At 36.6% G+C, this 16191-nt stretch overlaps 1 protein-coding gene across 25 annotated transcripts in view; it reads right to left on the minus strand.

Moving 5' to 3' along the window:
* LOC140482304 (mucin-13-like) overlaps positions 1-16191 on the minus strand; it is a 91097-nt gene that overhangs the window by 57858 nt on the left and 17048 nt on the right. For 7 of the 25 annotated variants that reach the window (XM_072579565.1, XM_072579560.1, XM_072579559.1 and 4 more), the window contains 9 exons: positions 16072-16095; positions 13088-13111; positions 11590-11613; positions 10100-10123; positions 7116-7139; positions 5618-5641; positions 4128-4151; positions 2635-2658; positions 1135-1158 (listed from right to left, as the gene is read on the minus strand). In XM_072579565.1, coding sequence (XP_072435666.1) covers positions 1135-1158; positions 2635-2658; positions 4128-4151; positions 5618-5641; positions 7116-7139; positions 10100-10123; positions 11590-11613; positions 13088-13111; positions 16072-16095 — 216 coding nt within the window. Of the gene's footprint in view, positions 1-1134; positions 1159-2634; positions 2659-4127; positions 4152-5617; positions 5642-7115; positions 7140-8617; positions 8642-10099; positions 10124-11589; positions 11614-13087; positions 13112-14589; positions 14614-16071; positions 16096-16191 lie in introns of all 25 variants that reach the window. The other 18 variants (XM_072579553.1, XM_072579564.1, XM_072579558.1 and 15 more) reach the window with 12 other exon arrangements.

Below are 16191 nucleotides of genomic sequence, written 5' to 3' on the forward strand. Positions count from 1 at the left end.
ATGTCCTCTCAGATGGTCTATTCGGTTCTGAATCACTTGCTGCATATTCCGCGTTGTGTTTCTTTTCCAAGTCATTTAAAATTTATTAAAGACCTTTATTATTGAATTGACCTTGTTCCACCTCTCAGACAGTTTCATTCTCCTTTCCTCTCAGGCTCCCTAAAGTAGATGCATGATAGACCTGTTGTTAAAGCCTCCTTTTAACACACTAAACTGATTTTTTATTTGCCATTGTCTGCAGGAACACCTTGATGCTGCACTTAGCATGTCTTCCTGCCCTCTGCAACAAAACAGTTTCCATCTCCTGATTGGTGAAAAAACGATGTTACGTGATGTAGGTCATGGATATAGTGCATGTTCAGAGATTTATTCATTCACTGCTCCAGACTGGATTTTGTCCTGCTTCCCACTTCTTACAATGCAACAGTGTCTTCACCCCCAACTGACTTTGTGTTTCCTTAGCATTTGTCTACTATTTCCCCAAGATCATTCCTGATGAAGGGCTTCTGCCCTAAACATTGATTTTCCTGCTCCTCAGATGCTGCTGACCACTTCAACCATTTAACCTTCTCAGGTTTTCAGACACAATCACGTTCCCATCTGGCTATTGGTGCTTAATTATTTTACTCTGTCGTTGTTAGATTTTAGAAATCAAGTTACATAAGAATGTACTGATGAACATTTAACAGAGAGTAGGGTCACAAACACTGCACCACTAACATGTATTTGCCACTATATATTGGAGAAAAGGTGAATAGCCATGAAATTCTAACTATGATCATTCAATTTAAATACAATTAGTATTTTTCTTGAATAGCCAGATTAGAATTTCTTTTTCCCTGGGAATTTTCTTTGAATGAGTAACAACAAAATGTACAAACTAAAAGAACCCACTTTTCACAATCTGAAATGGATGTGATTGCACTGTTTGCATCATGCTATCAACATTTATCAGAAAAATAAATTCCTACCAATCTTGTTTAACATCTTGCATTTCTAATCTTGATGATAGTTCTTTGAATAGAATTAACAGCATTTTCTAATGTGAGAGCTTCAGTCAAACCCACTCTTTGGGTTTTCAAACATCAGTTCTGATGCTTGCATTTCAATCGACATATAATATAAAGATTGTACCTGTCGTGGTTGTTGTAGTTGTGTCTGAAAGAAAATTGATTTATATTGTTAATGTGCGAAAATTCTACATTTGAAATTAATTTCTCAAAGAAATGTTTTTTTCTCATCATTGATGATGTTCATTTTTACCAGTATAATCCATATTATTCATACACAGTAATTTCCTGTATTATGTACGGTAGCACTTGAGCATTTCAGGATGTCAAACGGACAGAAGATTGACATTCAGCCCTGTCTCTTTGTGCTGACTCTTTTTGAGAGCAATTTATTTTCTGCTATTACTCCGGTCTTTCTACATAGCCCGTTGCTTTTCTTCTATTTGTCTGCTTTCCCGTTCCATTCTGAAATCCCTTCGTGAATCTCCCTGCACTATCCTCTTCTGTGGTTTATTTGGATTCTAATCCCTTGCTGCATATTGCACATTCTGGTTCTTTTCCAAGTCATTTAAATTTATTAATGACCCTTCCATTGCCATTGTTCCACCTCACAGACAGTCTCATTCTCCTTTCCTCTCAGCTCCCTCATGGTAGACCTGTTACATGTTACATCCTCCTTTTAACGCACTAAACTAATTTTTTTATTGAGCATTGTCTGCAAGAACACCTTGATGCTGCACTTAACATGTCTTCCCACACTCTGCAACAAAACATTTTCCATCCCCTGGTTGGTGATAAAACCATATCAGGTGGTACAGGTCATGGATCTAGTGCATGTTCAGATTTTTATTCATCCACCACTCCAGAATGGATTCTGACCTTCTTCCCTGACAATAGCTCCCACTTCTTGCAAGGCAACAATGTCTCCACTAATTAGTGATGACCCCCATCTAACTTTATGTTTCCTTAGCATTTGTCTACTATTTCCCCAAGATCATTCCTGATGAAGGCCTCCTGCCCGAAACGTCAATTTTCCTGTTCCTCAGGTGCTGACCTCCTCAACCATTTAATCTTTCCAAGTTTTCAGACACATTCACATTCCCATCTGGCTATTGGGGCTTCATTGTTTTTTGTGGTTTTTGTTAGAGTTTAGAAATCATGTTACATAAGAATGTACTGATGAACATCTATCAAATACTGCACCACAAAAATGCAATTGCTGCTGTATATTGGAGAAAAAGTAAATAGCCATGAAAGTCTAACTATGATCATGCAATTTAAACACAGTTAATATTTTTCTTGAATAGCCAGATTAGAATTTCTTTATCCCTAGGAATTTTCTTTCAATGAGTCATGATAAAATGTACAAACTAAACAAACCCGCTTTTCAGAATCTGAAATGGATGTGATTGCACTGTTTGCATCATGCTATCAATAAGTTATCAGAAAATAAACTCCTCCAAATCATGTTTGACATCCTTGCATTTCTAATCCTGATGATTGTTCTTTGAGTGGAATTGACAGCATCTTCTAGCACGAGAAGTTCATTCAGTCCCATTCTTTGGTTTTCAAACATCAGTTCTGACGCTGGCATTTCAATCAATATATAATATAAAGATTGTACCTGCAGAGTCTATTGGAGGTGTGACTGAAAGAGAAATGGTTGATATTGTTAATGTGAGAAAATTCTACATTTGAAATTAATTTCTCAAAGAAATGACCTTTCCAGTCTTTGAAGATGTTCATTTTTATCAGTATAATCCTTTTCATTGATAAATAATAGTTTCCTGTATTATGTACAGTGGGACATGAGTGTTTCATGATATCAAACGTAAAGAAGATTGACATTCAGCCCTTTCTACATGTGCTGATTCATTTTGAGAGCAAACTTATTTTCTGCCATTACTCCAGTCTTTCTACATAGCCCATTGGTTTTCATCTAATTGTCTGCTCCCTATTCCACTCTGAAAGCCCTTCATGACACTCGCTCCAATGTCCTCTCAGATGGTCTATTCGGTTCTGAATCACTTGCTGCATATTCCGCGTTGTGTTTCTTTTCCAAGTCATTTAAAATTTATTAAAGACCTTTATTATTGAATTGACCTTGTTCCACCTCTCATTCTCCTTTCCTCTCAGGCTCCCTAAAGTAGATGCATGATGGACCTGTTGTTAAAGCTTCCTTTTAACACACTAAACTGATTTTTTATTTGTCATTGTCTGCAGGAACACCTTGATGCTGCACTTAGCATGTCTTCCTGCACTCTGCAACAAAACAGTTTCCATCTCCTGATTGGTGATAAAACTATGTTACGTGATATAGGTCATGGATCTAGTGCATGTTCAGAATTTTATTCATTCACTGCTCCAGACTGGATTTTGTCCTGCTTCCCACTTCTTACAATGCAACAATGTCTTCACCCCTATCTGACTTTGTGTTTCCTTAGCATTTGTCTACTATTTCCCAAGATCATTCCTGATGAAGGGCTCCTGCCCTAAATGTTGATCTCCCTACTCCTCAGATGCTGCTGACCACTTCAACCATTTAACCTTCTCAGGTTTTCAGACACAATCACGTTCCCATCTGGCTATTGGTGCTTAATTCTTTTACTCTGTCGTTGTTAGATTTTAGAAATCAAGTTACATAAGAATGTACTGATAAACATCTAACACAGAGTAGGGTCACAAACACTACACCACTGAAATGTATTTGCCACTATATATTGGAGAAAAGGTGAATAGCCATGAAATTCTAACTATGATCATTCAACTTAAATACAATTAGTATTTTTCTTGAATAGCCAGATTAGAATTTCTTTTTCCCTGGGAATTTTCTTTGAATGAGTAATAACAAAATGTACAAACTAAAAGAACCCACTTTTCACAATCTGAAATGGATGTGATTGCACTGTTTGCATCATGCTATCAACATTTATCAGAAAAATAAACTCCTCCCAATCGTGTTTAACATCCTTGCATTTCTAATCTTGACGATAGTACTTTGAATGGAATTAACAGCATTTTCTAATGTGAGAGCTTCAGTCAATCCCATTCTTTTGGGTTCTCAAACATCAGTTCTGAGGCTGGCATTTCAATCGACATATAATATAAAGATTGTACCTGTCGTGGTTGTTGTAGTTGTGTCTGAAAGAAAATTGATTTATATTGTTAATGTGAGAAAATTCTACATTTGAAATTAATTTCTCAAAGAAATGTTTTTTTTTCATCATTGATGATGTTCATTTTTACCAGTATAATCCATTTTATTCATACACAGTAATTTACTGTATTATGTACGGTAGCACTTGAGCATTTCAGGATGTCAAAAGTACAGAAGATTGACATTCAGCCCTCTCTCTTTGTGCTGACTCTTTTTGAGAGCAATTTATTTTCTGCTATTACTCCGGTCTTTCTACATAGCCCGTTGCTTTTCTTCTATTTGTCTGCTTTCCCGTTCCATTCTGAAAGCCCTTCGTGAATCTCCCTGCACTATCCTCTCAGATGGTTTATTTGGATCCTAATCCCTTGCTGCATATTGCACATTCTGGTTCTTTTCCAAGTCATTTAAAATTTATTAATGACCCTTCCATTGACATTGTTCCACCTCACAGACAGTCTCATTCTCCTTTCCTCTCAGCTCCCTCATGGTAGACCTGTTACATGTTACATCCTCCTTTTAACGCATTAAATTAATTTTTTATTGAGCATTGTCTGCAGGATCACCTTGATGCTGCACTTAACATGTCTTCCCACACTCTGCAACAAAACATTTTCCATCCCCTGGTTGGTGATAAAACCATATCAGGTGATACAGGTCATGGATCTAGTGCATGTTCAGAGTTTTATTCATTCACTGCTCCAGACTGGATTTTGTCCTGCTTCCCATTTCTTACAATGCAACAATGTCTTCACCCCTATCTGACTTTGTGTTTCCTTAGCATTTGTCTACTATTTCCCCAAGATTATTCCTGATGAAGGGTTCCTGCCCTAAACATTGATCTCCCTACTCCTCAGATGCTGCTGACCACTTCAACCATTTAACCTTCTCAGATTTTCAGACCAATCACGTTCCCATCTGTCTATTGGTGCTTAATTCTTTTACTCTGTCGTTGTTAGATTTTAGAAATCAAGTTAGATAAGAATGTACTGATGAACATCTAACACACAGTAGGGTCACAAACACTGCACCACTAAAATGTATTTGCCACTATATATTGGAGAAAAGGTGAATAGCCATGAAATTCTAACTATGATCATTCAACTTAAATACAATTAGTATTTTTCTTGAATAGCCAGATTAGAATTTCTTTTTCCCTGGGAATTTTCTTTGAATGAGTAATAACAAAATGTACAGACTAAAAGAACCCACTTTTCACAATCTGAAATGGATGTGATTGCACTGTTTGCATCATGCTATCAACATTTATCAGAAAAATAAACTCCTCCCAATCATGTTTAACATCCATGCATTTCTAAACTTGACGATAGTACTTCGAATGGAATTAACAGCATTTTCTAATGTGAGAGCTTCACTCAATCCCATTCTTTGGGTTTTCAAACATCAGTTCTGAAGCTGGCATTTCAATCGACATATAATATAAAGATTGTACCTGTCGTGGTTGTTGTAGTTTTGTCTGAAAGAAAATTGATTTATATTGTTAATGTGAGAAAATTTTATATTTGAAATTAATTTCTCAAAGAAATGTTTTTTTCTCATCATTGATGATGTTCATTTTTAGCAGTATAATCCATTTTATTCATACACAGTAATTTCCTGTATTATGTACGGTGGCACTTGAGCATTTCAGGATGTCAAAATTACAGAAGATTAACATTCACCCCTGTCTCTTTGTGCTGACTCTTTTTGAGCGCAATTTGTTTTCTGCTATTACTCCGGTCTTTCTTTATAGCCCATTGCTTTTCTTCTGTTTGTCTGCTTTCCCGTTCCATTCTGAAAGCCCTTCGTGAATCTCCCTGCACTATCCTCTCAGATGGTTTATTTGGATCCTAATCCCTTGCTGCATATTGCACATTCTGGTTCTTTTCCAAGTCATTTAAATTTATTAATGACCCTTCCATTGCCATTGTTCCACCTCACAGACAGTCTCATTCTCCTTTCCTCTCAGCCTCCTCATGGTAGACCTGTTACATGTTACATCCTCCTTTTAACGCACTAAACTAATTTTTTATTGAGCATTGTCTGCAGGAACACCTTGATGCTGCACTTAACATGTCTTCTCACACTCTGCAACAAAACATTTTCCATCCCCTGGTTGGTGATAAAACCATATCAGGTGATACAGGTCATGGATCTAGTGCATGTTCAGATTTTTATCCATCTACCACTCCAGAATGGATTCTGACCTTCTTCCTTGACAATAGCTCCCACTTCTTGCAATGCAACAATGTCTCCACTAATCAGTGATGACCCCCATCTAACTTTATGTTTCCTTAGCATTTGTCTATTATTTCCCAAGATCATTCCTGATGAAGGCCTCCTGCCCGAAACATCAATATTCCTGTTCCTCAGGTGCTGACCTCCTCAACCATTTAATCTTTCCAAGTTTTCAGACACATTCACGTTCCCATCTGGCTATTGGGGCTTCATTGTTTTTTGTGGTTTTTGTTGGAGTTTAGAAATCATGTTACATAAGAATGTTCTGATGAACATCTATCAAACACTGCACCACAAAAATGCAATTGCCGCTGTATATTGGAGAAAAAGTGAATAGCCATGAAAGTCTAACTATGATCATGCAATTTAAACACAATTAGTAATTTTCTTGAATAGCCAGATTAGAATTTCTTTATCCCTAGGAATTTTCTTTCAATGAGTCATGATAAAATGTACAAACTAAACAAACCCTCTTTTCAGAATCTGAAATGGATGTGATTGCACTGTTTGCATCATGCTATCAATAAGTTATCAGAAAATAAACTCCTCCAAATCATGTTTGACATCCTTGCATTTCTAATCCTGATGATTATTCTTTGAGTGGAATTGACAGCATCTTCTCGCAAGAGAAGTTCATTCAGTCCCATTCTTTGGTTTTCAAACATCAGTTCTGACGCTGGCATTTCAATCAATGTATAATATAAAGATTGTACCTGCAGGGTCTATTGGAGGTGTGACTGAAAGAGAAATGGTTTATATTGTTAATGTGAGAAAATTCTACGTTTGAAATTAATTTCTCAAAGAAATGACCTTTCCAGTCTTTGAAGATGTTCATTGTTATCAGTATAATCCTTTTCATTGATACATAATAGTTTCCAGTATTATGTACAGTGGGACATGAGCGTTTCATGATATCAAACGTAAAGAAGATTGACATTCAGCCCTTTCTACATGTGCTGATTCATTTTGAGAGCAAACTTATTTTCTGCCATTACTCCAGTCTTTCTACATAGCCCATTGGTTTTCATCTAACTGTCTGCTCCCCATTCCACTCTGAAAGCCCTTCATGACACTCGCTCCAATGTCCTCTCAGATGGTCTATTCGGTTCTGAATCACTTGCTGCATATTCCGCATTGTGTTTCTTTTCCAAGTCATTTAAAATTTATTAAAGACCTTTATTATTGAATTGACCTTGTTCCACCTCACAGACAGTTTCATTCTCCTTTCCTCTCAGGCTCCCTAAAGTAGATGCATGATGGACCTGTTGTTAAAGTCTCCTTTTATCACACGAAACTGCTTTTTTATTTGACATTGTCTGCAGGAACACCTTGATGCTGCACTTAGCATGTCTTCCTGCATGCTGCAACAAGACAGTTTCCATCTCCTGATTGGTGATAAAACCATGTTACGTGATATAGGTCATGGATATAGTGCATGTTCAGAGTTTTATTCATTCAATGCTCCAGACTGGATTTTGTCCTGCTTCCCACTTCTTACAATGCAACAATGTCTTCACCCCTATCTGACTTTGTGTTTCCTTAGCATTTGTCTACTATTTCCCCAAGATCATTCCTGATGAAGGGTTCCTGCCCTAAAATTTGATCTCCCTACTCCTCAGATGCTGCTGACCACTTCAACCATTTAACCTTCTCAGGTTTTCTGACCAATCACGTTCCCATCTGGCTATTGGTGCTTAATTCTTTTACTCTGTCGTTGTTAGATTTTAGAAATCAAGTTAGATAAGAATGTACTGATGAACATCTAACACAGAGTAGGGTCACAAACACTACACCACTGAAATGTATTTGCCACTATATATTGGAGAAAAGGTGAATAGCCATGAAATTCTAACTATGATCATTCAACTTAAATACAATTAGTATTTTTCTTGAATAGCCAGATTAGAATTTCTTTTTCCCTGGGAATTTTCTTTGAATGAGTAATAACAAAATGTACAAACTAAAAGAACCCACTTTTCACAATCTGAAATGGATGTGATTGCACTGTTTGCATCATGCTATCAACATTTATCAGAAAAATAAACTCCTCCCAATCATGTTTAACATCCATGCATTTCTAATTTTGACGATAGTACTTCGAATGGAATTAACAGCATTTTCTAATGTGAGAGCTTCAGACAATCCCATTCTTTGGGTTCTCAAGCATCAGTTCTGAAGCTGGCATTTCAATCGACATATAATATAAAGATTGTACCTGTCGTGGTTGTTGTAGTTGTGTCTGAAAGAAAATTGATTTATATTGTTAATGTGAGAAAATTCTACATTTGAAATTAATTTCTCAAAGAAATGTTTTTTTCTCATCAATGATGATGTTCATTTTTACCAGTATAATCCATTTTATTCATACACAGTAATTTCCTGTATTAAGTACGGTAGCACTTGAGCATTTCAGGATGTCAAAAGTACAGAAGATTGGCATTCAGCCCTGTCTCTTTGTGCTGACTCTTTTTGAGAGCAATTTATTTTCTGCTATTACTCCGGTCTTTCTACATAGCCCGTTGCTTTTCTTCTATTTGTCTGCTTTCCTGTTCCATTCTGAAAGCGCTTCGTGAATCTCCCTGCACGATCCTCTCAGATGGTTTATTTGGATCCTAATCCCTTGCTGGATATTGCACATTCTGGTTCTTTTCCAAGTCATTTAAAATTTATTAATGACCCTTCCATTGACATTGTTCCACCTCACAGACAGTCTTTTCCTCTCAACTCCCTCATGGTAGACCTGTTACATGTTACATCCTCCTTTTAACGCACTAAACTAATTTTTTATTGAGCATTGTCTGCAGGAATACCTTGATGCTGCACCTAACATGTCTTCCCACACTCTGCAACAAAACACTTTCCATCCCCTGATTGGTGATAAAACCATATCAGGTGATACAGGTCATGGATCTAGTGCATGTTCAGAGTTTTATTCATTCAATGCTCCAGACTGGATTTTGTCCTGCTTCCCACTTCTTACAATGCAACAATGTCTTCACCCCTATCTGACTTTGTGTTTCCTTAGCATTTGTCTACTATTTCCCAAGATCATTCCTGATGAAGGGCTCCTGCCCTAAATGTTGATCTCCCTACTCCTCAGATGCTGCTGACCACTTCAACCATTTAACCTTCTCAGGTTTTCAGACACAATCACGTTCCCATCTGGCTATTGGTGCTTAATTCTTTTACTCTGTCGTTGTTAGATTTTAGAAATCAAGTTACATAAGAATGTACTGATAAACATCTAACACAGAGTAGGGTCACAAACACTACACCACTGAAATGTATTTGCCACTATATATTGGAGAAAAGGTGAATAGCCATGAAATTCTAACTATGATCATTCAACTTAAATACAATTAGTATTTTTCTTGAATAGCCAGATTAGAATTTCTTTTTCCCTGGGAATTTTCTTTGAATGAGTAATAACAAAATGTACAAACTAAAAGAACCCACTTTTCACAATCTGAAATGGATGTGATTGCACTGTTTGCATCATGCTATCAACATTTATCAGAAAAATAAACTCCTCCCAATCATGTTTAACATCCTTGCATTTCTAATCTTGACGATAGTACTTTGAATGGAATTAACAGCATTTTCTAATGTGAGAGCTTCAGTCAATCCCATTCTTTGGGTTCTCAAACATCAGTTCTGAGGCTGGCATTTCAATCGACATATAATATAAAGATTGTACCTGTCGTGGTTGTTGTAGTTGTGTCTGAAAGAAAATTGATTTATATTGTTAATGTGAGAAAATTCTACATTTGAAATTAATTTCTCAAAGAAATGTTTTTTTTTCATCATTGATGATGTTCATTTTTACCAGTATAATCCATTTTATTCATACACAGTAATTTACTGTATTATGTACGGTAGCACTTGAGCATTTCAGGATGTCAAAAGTACAGAAGATTGACATTCAGCCCTCTCTCTTTGTGCTGACTCTTTTTGAGAGCAATTTATTTTCTGCTATTACTCCGGTCTTTCTACATAGCCCGTTGCTTTTCTTCTATTTGTCTGCTTTCCCGTTCCATTCTGAAAGCCCTTCGTGAATCTCCCTGCACTATCCTCTCAGATGGTTTATTTGGATCCTAATCCCTTGCTGCATATTGCACATTCTGGTTCTTTTCCAAGTCATTTAAAATTTATTAATGACCCTTCCATTGACATTGTTCCACCTCACAGACAGTCTCATTCTCCTTTCCTCTCAGCTCCCTCATGGTAGACCTGTTACATGTTACATCCTCCTTTTAACGCATTAAATTAATTTTTTATTGAGCATTGTCTGCAGGATCACCTTGATGCTGCACTTAACATGTCTTCCCACACTCTGCAACAAAACATTTTCCATCCCCTGGTTGGTGATAAAACCATATCAGGTGATACAGGTCATGGATCTAGTGCATGTTCAGAGTTTTATTCATTCACTGCTCCAGACTGGATTTTGTCCTGCTTCCCACTTCTTACAATGCAACAATGTCTTCACCCCTATCTGACTTTGTGTTTCCTTAGCATTTGTCTACTATTTCCCCAAGATTATTCCTGATGAAGGGTTCCTGCCCTAAACATTGATCTCCCTACTCCTCAGATGCTGCTGACCACTTCAACCATTTAACCTTCTCAGATTTTCAGACCAATCACGTTCCCATCTGTCTATTGGTGCTTAATTCTTTTACTCTGTCGTTGTTAGATTTTAGAAATCAAGTTAGATAAGAATGTACTGATGAACATCTAACACACAGTAGGGTCACAAACACTGCACCACTAAAATGTATTTGCCACTATATATTGGAGAAAAGGTGAATAGCCATGAAATTCTAACTATGATCATTCAACTTAAATACAATTAGTATTTTTCTTGAATAGCCAGATTAGAATTTCTTTTTCCCTGGGAATTTTCTTTGAATGAGTAATAACAAAATGTACAGACTAAAAGAACCCACTTTTCACAATCTGAAATGGATGTGATTGCACTGTTTGCATCATGCTATCAACATTTATCAGAAAAATAAACTCCTCCCAATCATGTTTAACATCCATGCATTTCTAAACTTGACGATAGTACTTCGAATGGAATTAACAGCATTTTCTAATGTGAGAGCTTCACTCAATCCCATTCTTTGGGTTTTCAAACATCAGTTCTGAAGCTGGCATTTCAATCGACATATAATATAAAGATTGTACCTGTCGTGGTTGTTGTAGTTTTGTCTGAAAGAAAATTGATTTATATTGTTAATGTGAGAAAATTTTATATTTGAAATTAATTTCTCAAAGAAATGTTTTTTTCTCATCATTGATGATGTTCATTTTTAGCAGTATAATCCATTTTATTCATACACAGTAATTTCCTGTATTATGTACGGTGGCACTTGAGCATTTCAGGATGTCAAAAGTACAGAAGATTAACATTCACCCCTGTCTCTTTGTGCTGACTCTTTTTGAGCGCAATTTGTTTTCTGCTATTACTCCGGTCTTTCTTTATAGCCCATTGCTTTTCTTCTGTTTGTCTGCTTTCCCGTTCCATTCTGAAAGCCCTTCGTGAATCTCCCTGCACTATCCTCTCAGATGGTTTATTTGGATCCTAATCCCTTGCTGCATATTGCACATTCTGGTTCTTTTCCAAGTCATTTAAATTTATTAATGACCCTTCCATTGCCATTGTTCCACCTCACAGACAGTCTCATTCTCCTTTCCTCTCAGCCTCCTCATGGTAGACCTGTTACATGTTACATCCTCCTTTTAACGCACTAAACTAATTTTTTATTGAGCATTGTCTGCAGGAACACCTTGATGCTGCACTTAACATGTCTTCCCACACTCTGCAACAAAACATTTTCCATCCCCTGGTTGGTGATAAAACCATATCAGGTGATACAGGTCATGGATCTAGTGCATGTTCAGATTTTTATCCATCTACCACTCCAGAATGGATTCTGACCTTCTTCCTTGACAATAGCTCCCACTTCTTGCAATGCAACAATGTCTCCACTAATCAGTGATGACCCCCATCTAACTTTATGTTTCCTTAGCATTTGTCTATTATTTCCCAAGATCATTCCTGATGAAGGCCTCCTGCCCGAAACATCAATATTCCTGTTCCTCAGGTGCTGACCTCCTCAACCATTTAATCTTTCCAAGTTTTCAGACACATTCACGTTCCCATCTGGCTATTGGGGCTTCATTGTTTTTTGTGGTTTTTGTTGGAGTTTAGAAATCATGTTACATAAGAATGTTCTGATGAACATCTATCAAACACTGCACCACAAAAATGCAATTGCTGCTGTATATTGGAGAAAAAGTGAATAGCCATGAAAGTCTAACTATGATCATGCAATTTAAACACAATTAGTAATTTTCTTGAATAGCCAGATTAGAATTTCTTTATCCCTAGGTATTTTTTTTCAATGAGTCATGATAAAATGTACAAACTAAACAAACCCTCTTTTCAGAATCTGAAATGGATGTGATTGCACTGTTTGCATCATGCTATCAATAAGTTATCAGAAAATAAACTCCTCCAAATCATGTTTGACATCCTTGCATTTCTAATCCTGATGATTATTCTTTGAGTGGAATTGACAGCATCTTCTCGCAAGAGAAGTTCATTTAGTCCCATTCTTTGGTTTTCAAACATCAGTTCTGACGCTGGCATTTCAATCAATGTATAATATAAAGATTGTACCTGCAGGGTCTATTGGAGGTGTGACTGAAAGAGAAATGGTTTATATTGTTAATGTGAGAAAATTCTACGTTTGAAATTAATTTCTCAAAGAAATGACCTTTCCAGTCTTTGAAGATGTTCATTGTTATCAGTATAATCCTTTTCATTGATACATAATAGTTTCCAGTATTATGTACAGTGGGACATGAGCGTTTCATGATATCAAACGTAAAGAAGATTGACATTCAGCCCTTTCTACATGTGCTGATTCATTTTGAGAGCAAACTTATTTTCTGCCATTACTCCAGTCTTTCTACATAGCCCATTGGTTTTCATCTAACTGTCTGCTCCCCATTCCACTCTGAAAGCCCTTCATGACACTCGCTCCAATGTCCTCTCAGATGGTCTATTCGGTTCTGAATCACTTGCTGCATATTCCGCATTGTGTTTCTTTTCCAAGTCATTTAAAATTTATTAAAGACCTTTATTATTGAATTGACCTTGTTCCACCTCACAGACAGTTTCATTCTCCTTTCCTCTCAGGCTCCCTAAAGTAGATGCATGATGGACCTGTTGTTAAAGTCTCCTTTTATCACACGAAACTGCTTTTTTATTTGACATTGTCTGCAGGAACACCTTGATGCTGCACTTAGCATGTCTTCCTGCATGCTGCAACAAGACAGTTTCCATCTCCTGATTGGTGATAAAACCATGTTACGTGATATAGGTCATGGATATAGTGCATGTTCAGAGTTTTATTCATTCAATGCTCCAGACTGGATTTTGTCCTGCTTCCCACTTCTTACAATGCAACAATGTCTTCACCCCTATCTGACTTTGTGTTTCCTTAGCATTTGTCTACTATTTCCCCAAGATCATTCCTGATGAAGGGTTCCTGCCCTAAAATTTGATCTCCCTACTCCTCAGATGCTGCTGACCACTTCAACCATTTAACCTTCTCAGGTTTTCTGACCAATCACGTTCCCATCTGGCTATTGGTGCTTAATTCTTTTACTCTGTCGTTGTTAGATTTTAGAAATCAAGTTAGATAAGAATGTACTGATGAACATCTAACACAGAGTAGGGTCACAAACACTACACCACTGAAATGTATTTGCCACTATATATTGGAGAAAAGGTGAATAGCCATGAAATTCTAACTATGATCATTCAACTTAAATACAATTAGTATTTTTCTTGAATAGCCAGATTAGAATTTCTTTTTCCCTGGGAATTTTCTTTGAATGAGTAATAACAAAATGTACAAACTAAAAGAACCCACTTTTCACAATCTGAAATGGATGTGATTGCACTGTTTGCATCATGCTATCAACATTTATCAGAAAAATAAACTCCTCCCAATCATGTTTAACATCCATGCATTTCTAATTTTGACGATAGTACTTCGAATGGAATTAACAGCATTTTCTAATGTGAGAGCTTCAGACAATCCCATTCTTTGGGTTCTCAAGCATCAGTTCTGAAGCTGGCATTTCAATCGACATATAATATAAAGATTGTACCTGTCGTGGTTGTTGTAGTTGTGTCTGAAAGAAAATTGATTTATATTGTTAATGTGAGAAAATTCTACATTTGAAATTAATTTCTCAAAGAAATGTTTTTTTCTCATCAATGATGATGTTCATTTTTACCAGTATAATCCATTTTATTCATACACAGTAATTTCCTGTATTAAGTACGGTAGCACTTGAGCATTTCAGGATGTCAAAAGTACAGAAGATTGGCATTCAGCCCTGTCTCTTTGTGCTGACTCTTTTTGAGAGCAATTTATTTTCTGCTATTACTCCGGTCTTTCTACATAGCCCGTTGCTTTTCTTCTATTTGTCTGCTTTCCTGTTCCATTCTGAAAGCCCTTCGTGAATCTCCCTGCACGATCCTCTCAGATGGTTTATTTGGATCCTAATCCCTTGCTGGATATTGCACATTCTGGTTCTTTTCCAAGTCATTTAAAATTTATTAATGACCCTTCCATTGACATTGTTCCACCTCACAGACAGTCTTTTCCTCTCAACTCCCTCATGGTAGACCTGTTACATGTTACATCCTCCTTTTAACGCACTAAACTAATTTTTTATTGAGCATTGTCTGCAGGAATACCTTGATGCTGCACCTAACATGTCTTCCCACACTCTGCAACAAAACACTTTCCATCCCCTGGTTGGTGATAAAACCATATCAGGTGATACAGGTCATGGATCTAGTGCATGTTCAGAGTTTTATTCATTCAATGCTCCAGACTGGATTTTGTCCTGCTTCCCACTTCTTACAATGCAACAATGTCTTCACCCCTATCTGACTTTGTGTTTCCTTAGCATTTGTCTACTATTTCCCAAGATCATTCCTGATGAAGGGCTCCTGCCCTAAATGTTGATCTCCCTACTCCTCAGATGCTGCTGACCACTTCAACCATTTAACCTTCTCAGGTTTTCAGACACAATCACGTTCCCATCTGGCTATTGGTGCTTAATTCTTTTACTCTGTCGTTGTTAGATTTTAGAAATCAAGTTACATAAGAATGTACTGATAAACATCTAACACAGAGTAGGGTCACAAACACTACACCACTGAAATGTATTTGCCACTATATATTGGAGAAAAGGTGAATAGCCATGAAATTCTAACTATGATCATTCAACTTAAATACAATTAGTATTTTTCTTGAATAGCCAGATTAGAATTTCTTTTTCCCTGGGAATTTTCTTTGAATGAGTAATAACAAAATGTACAAACTAAAAGAACCCACTTTTCACAATCTGAAATGGATGTGATTGCACTGTTTGCATCATGCTATCAACATTTATCAGAAAAATAAACTCCTCCCAATCATGTTTAACATCCTTGCATTTCTAATCTTGACGATAGTACTTTGAATGGAATTAACAGCATTTTCTAATGTGAGAGCTTCAGTCAATCCCATTCTTTGGGTTCTCAAACATCAGTTCTGAGGCTGGCATTTCAATCGACATATAATATAAAGATTGTACCTGTCGTGGTTGTTGTAGTTGTGTCTGAAAGAAAATTGATTTATATTGTTAATGTGAGAAAATTCTACATTTGAAATTAATTTCTCAAAGAAATGTTTTTTTTTCATCATTGATGATGTT

The sequence above is a fragment of the Chiloscyllium punctatum genome, chromosome 10, assembly GCF_047496795.1.
Source record: "Chiloscyllium punctatum isolate Juve2018m chromosome 10, sChiPun1.3, whole genome shotgun sequence".
In the NCBI taxonomy this organism is placed as follows: Eukaryota; Metazoa; Chordata; class Chondrichthyes; order Orectolobiformes; family Hemiscylliidae; genus Chiloscyllium; species Chiloscyllium punctatum.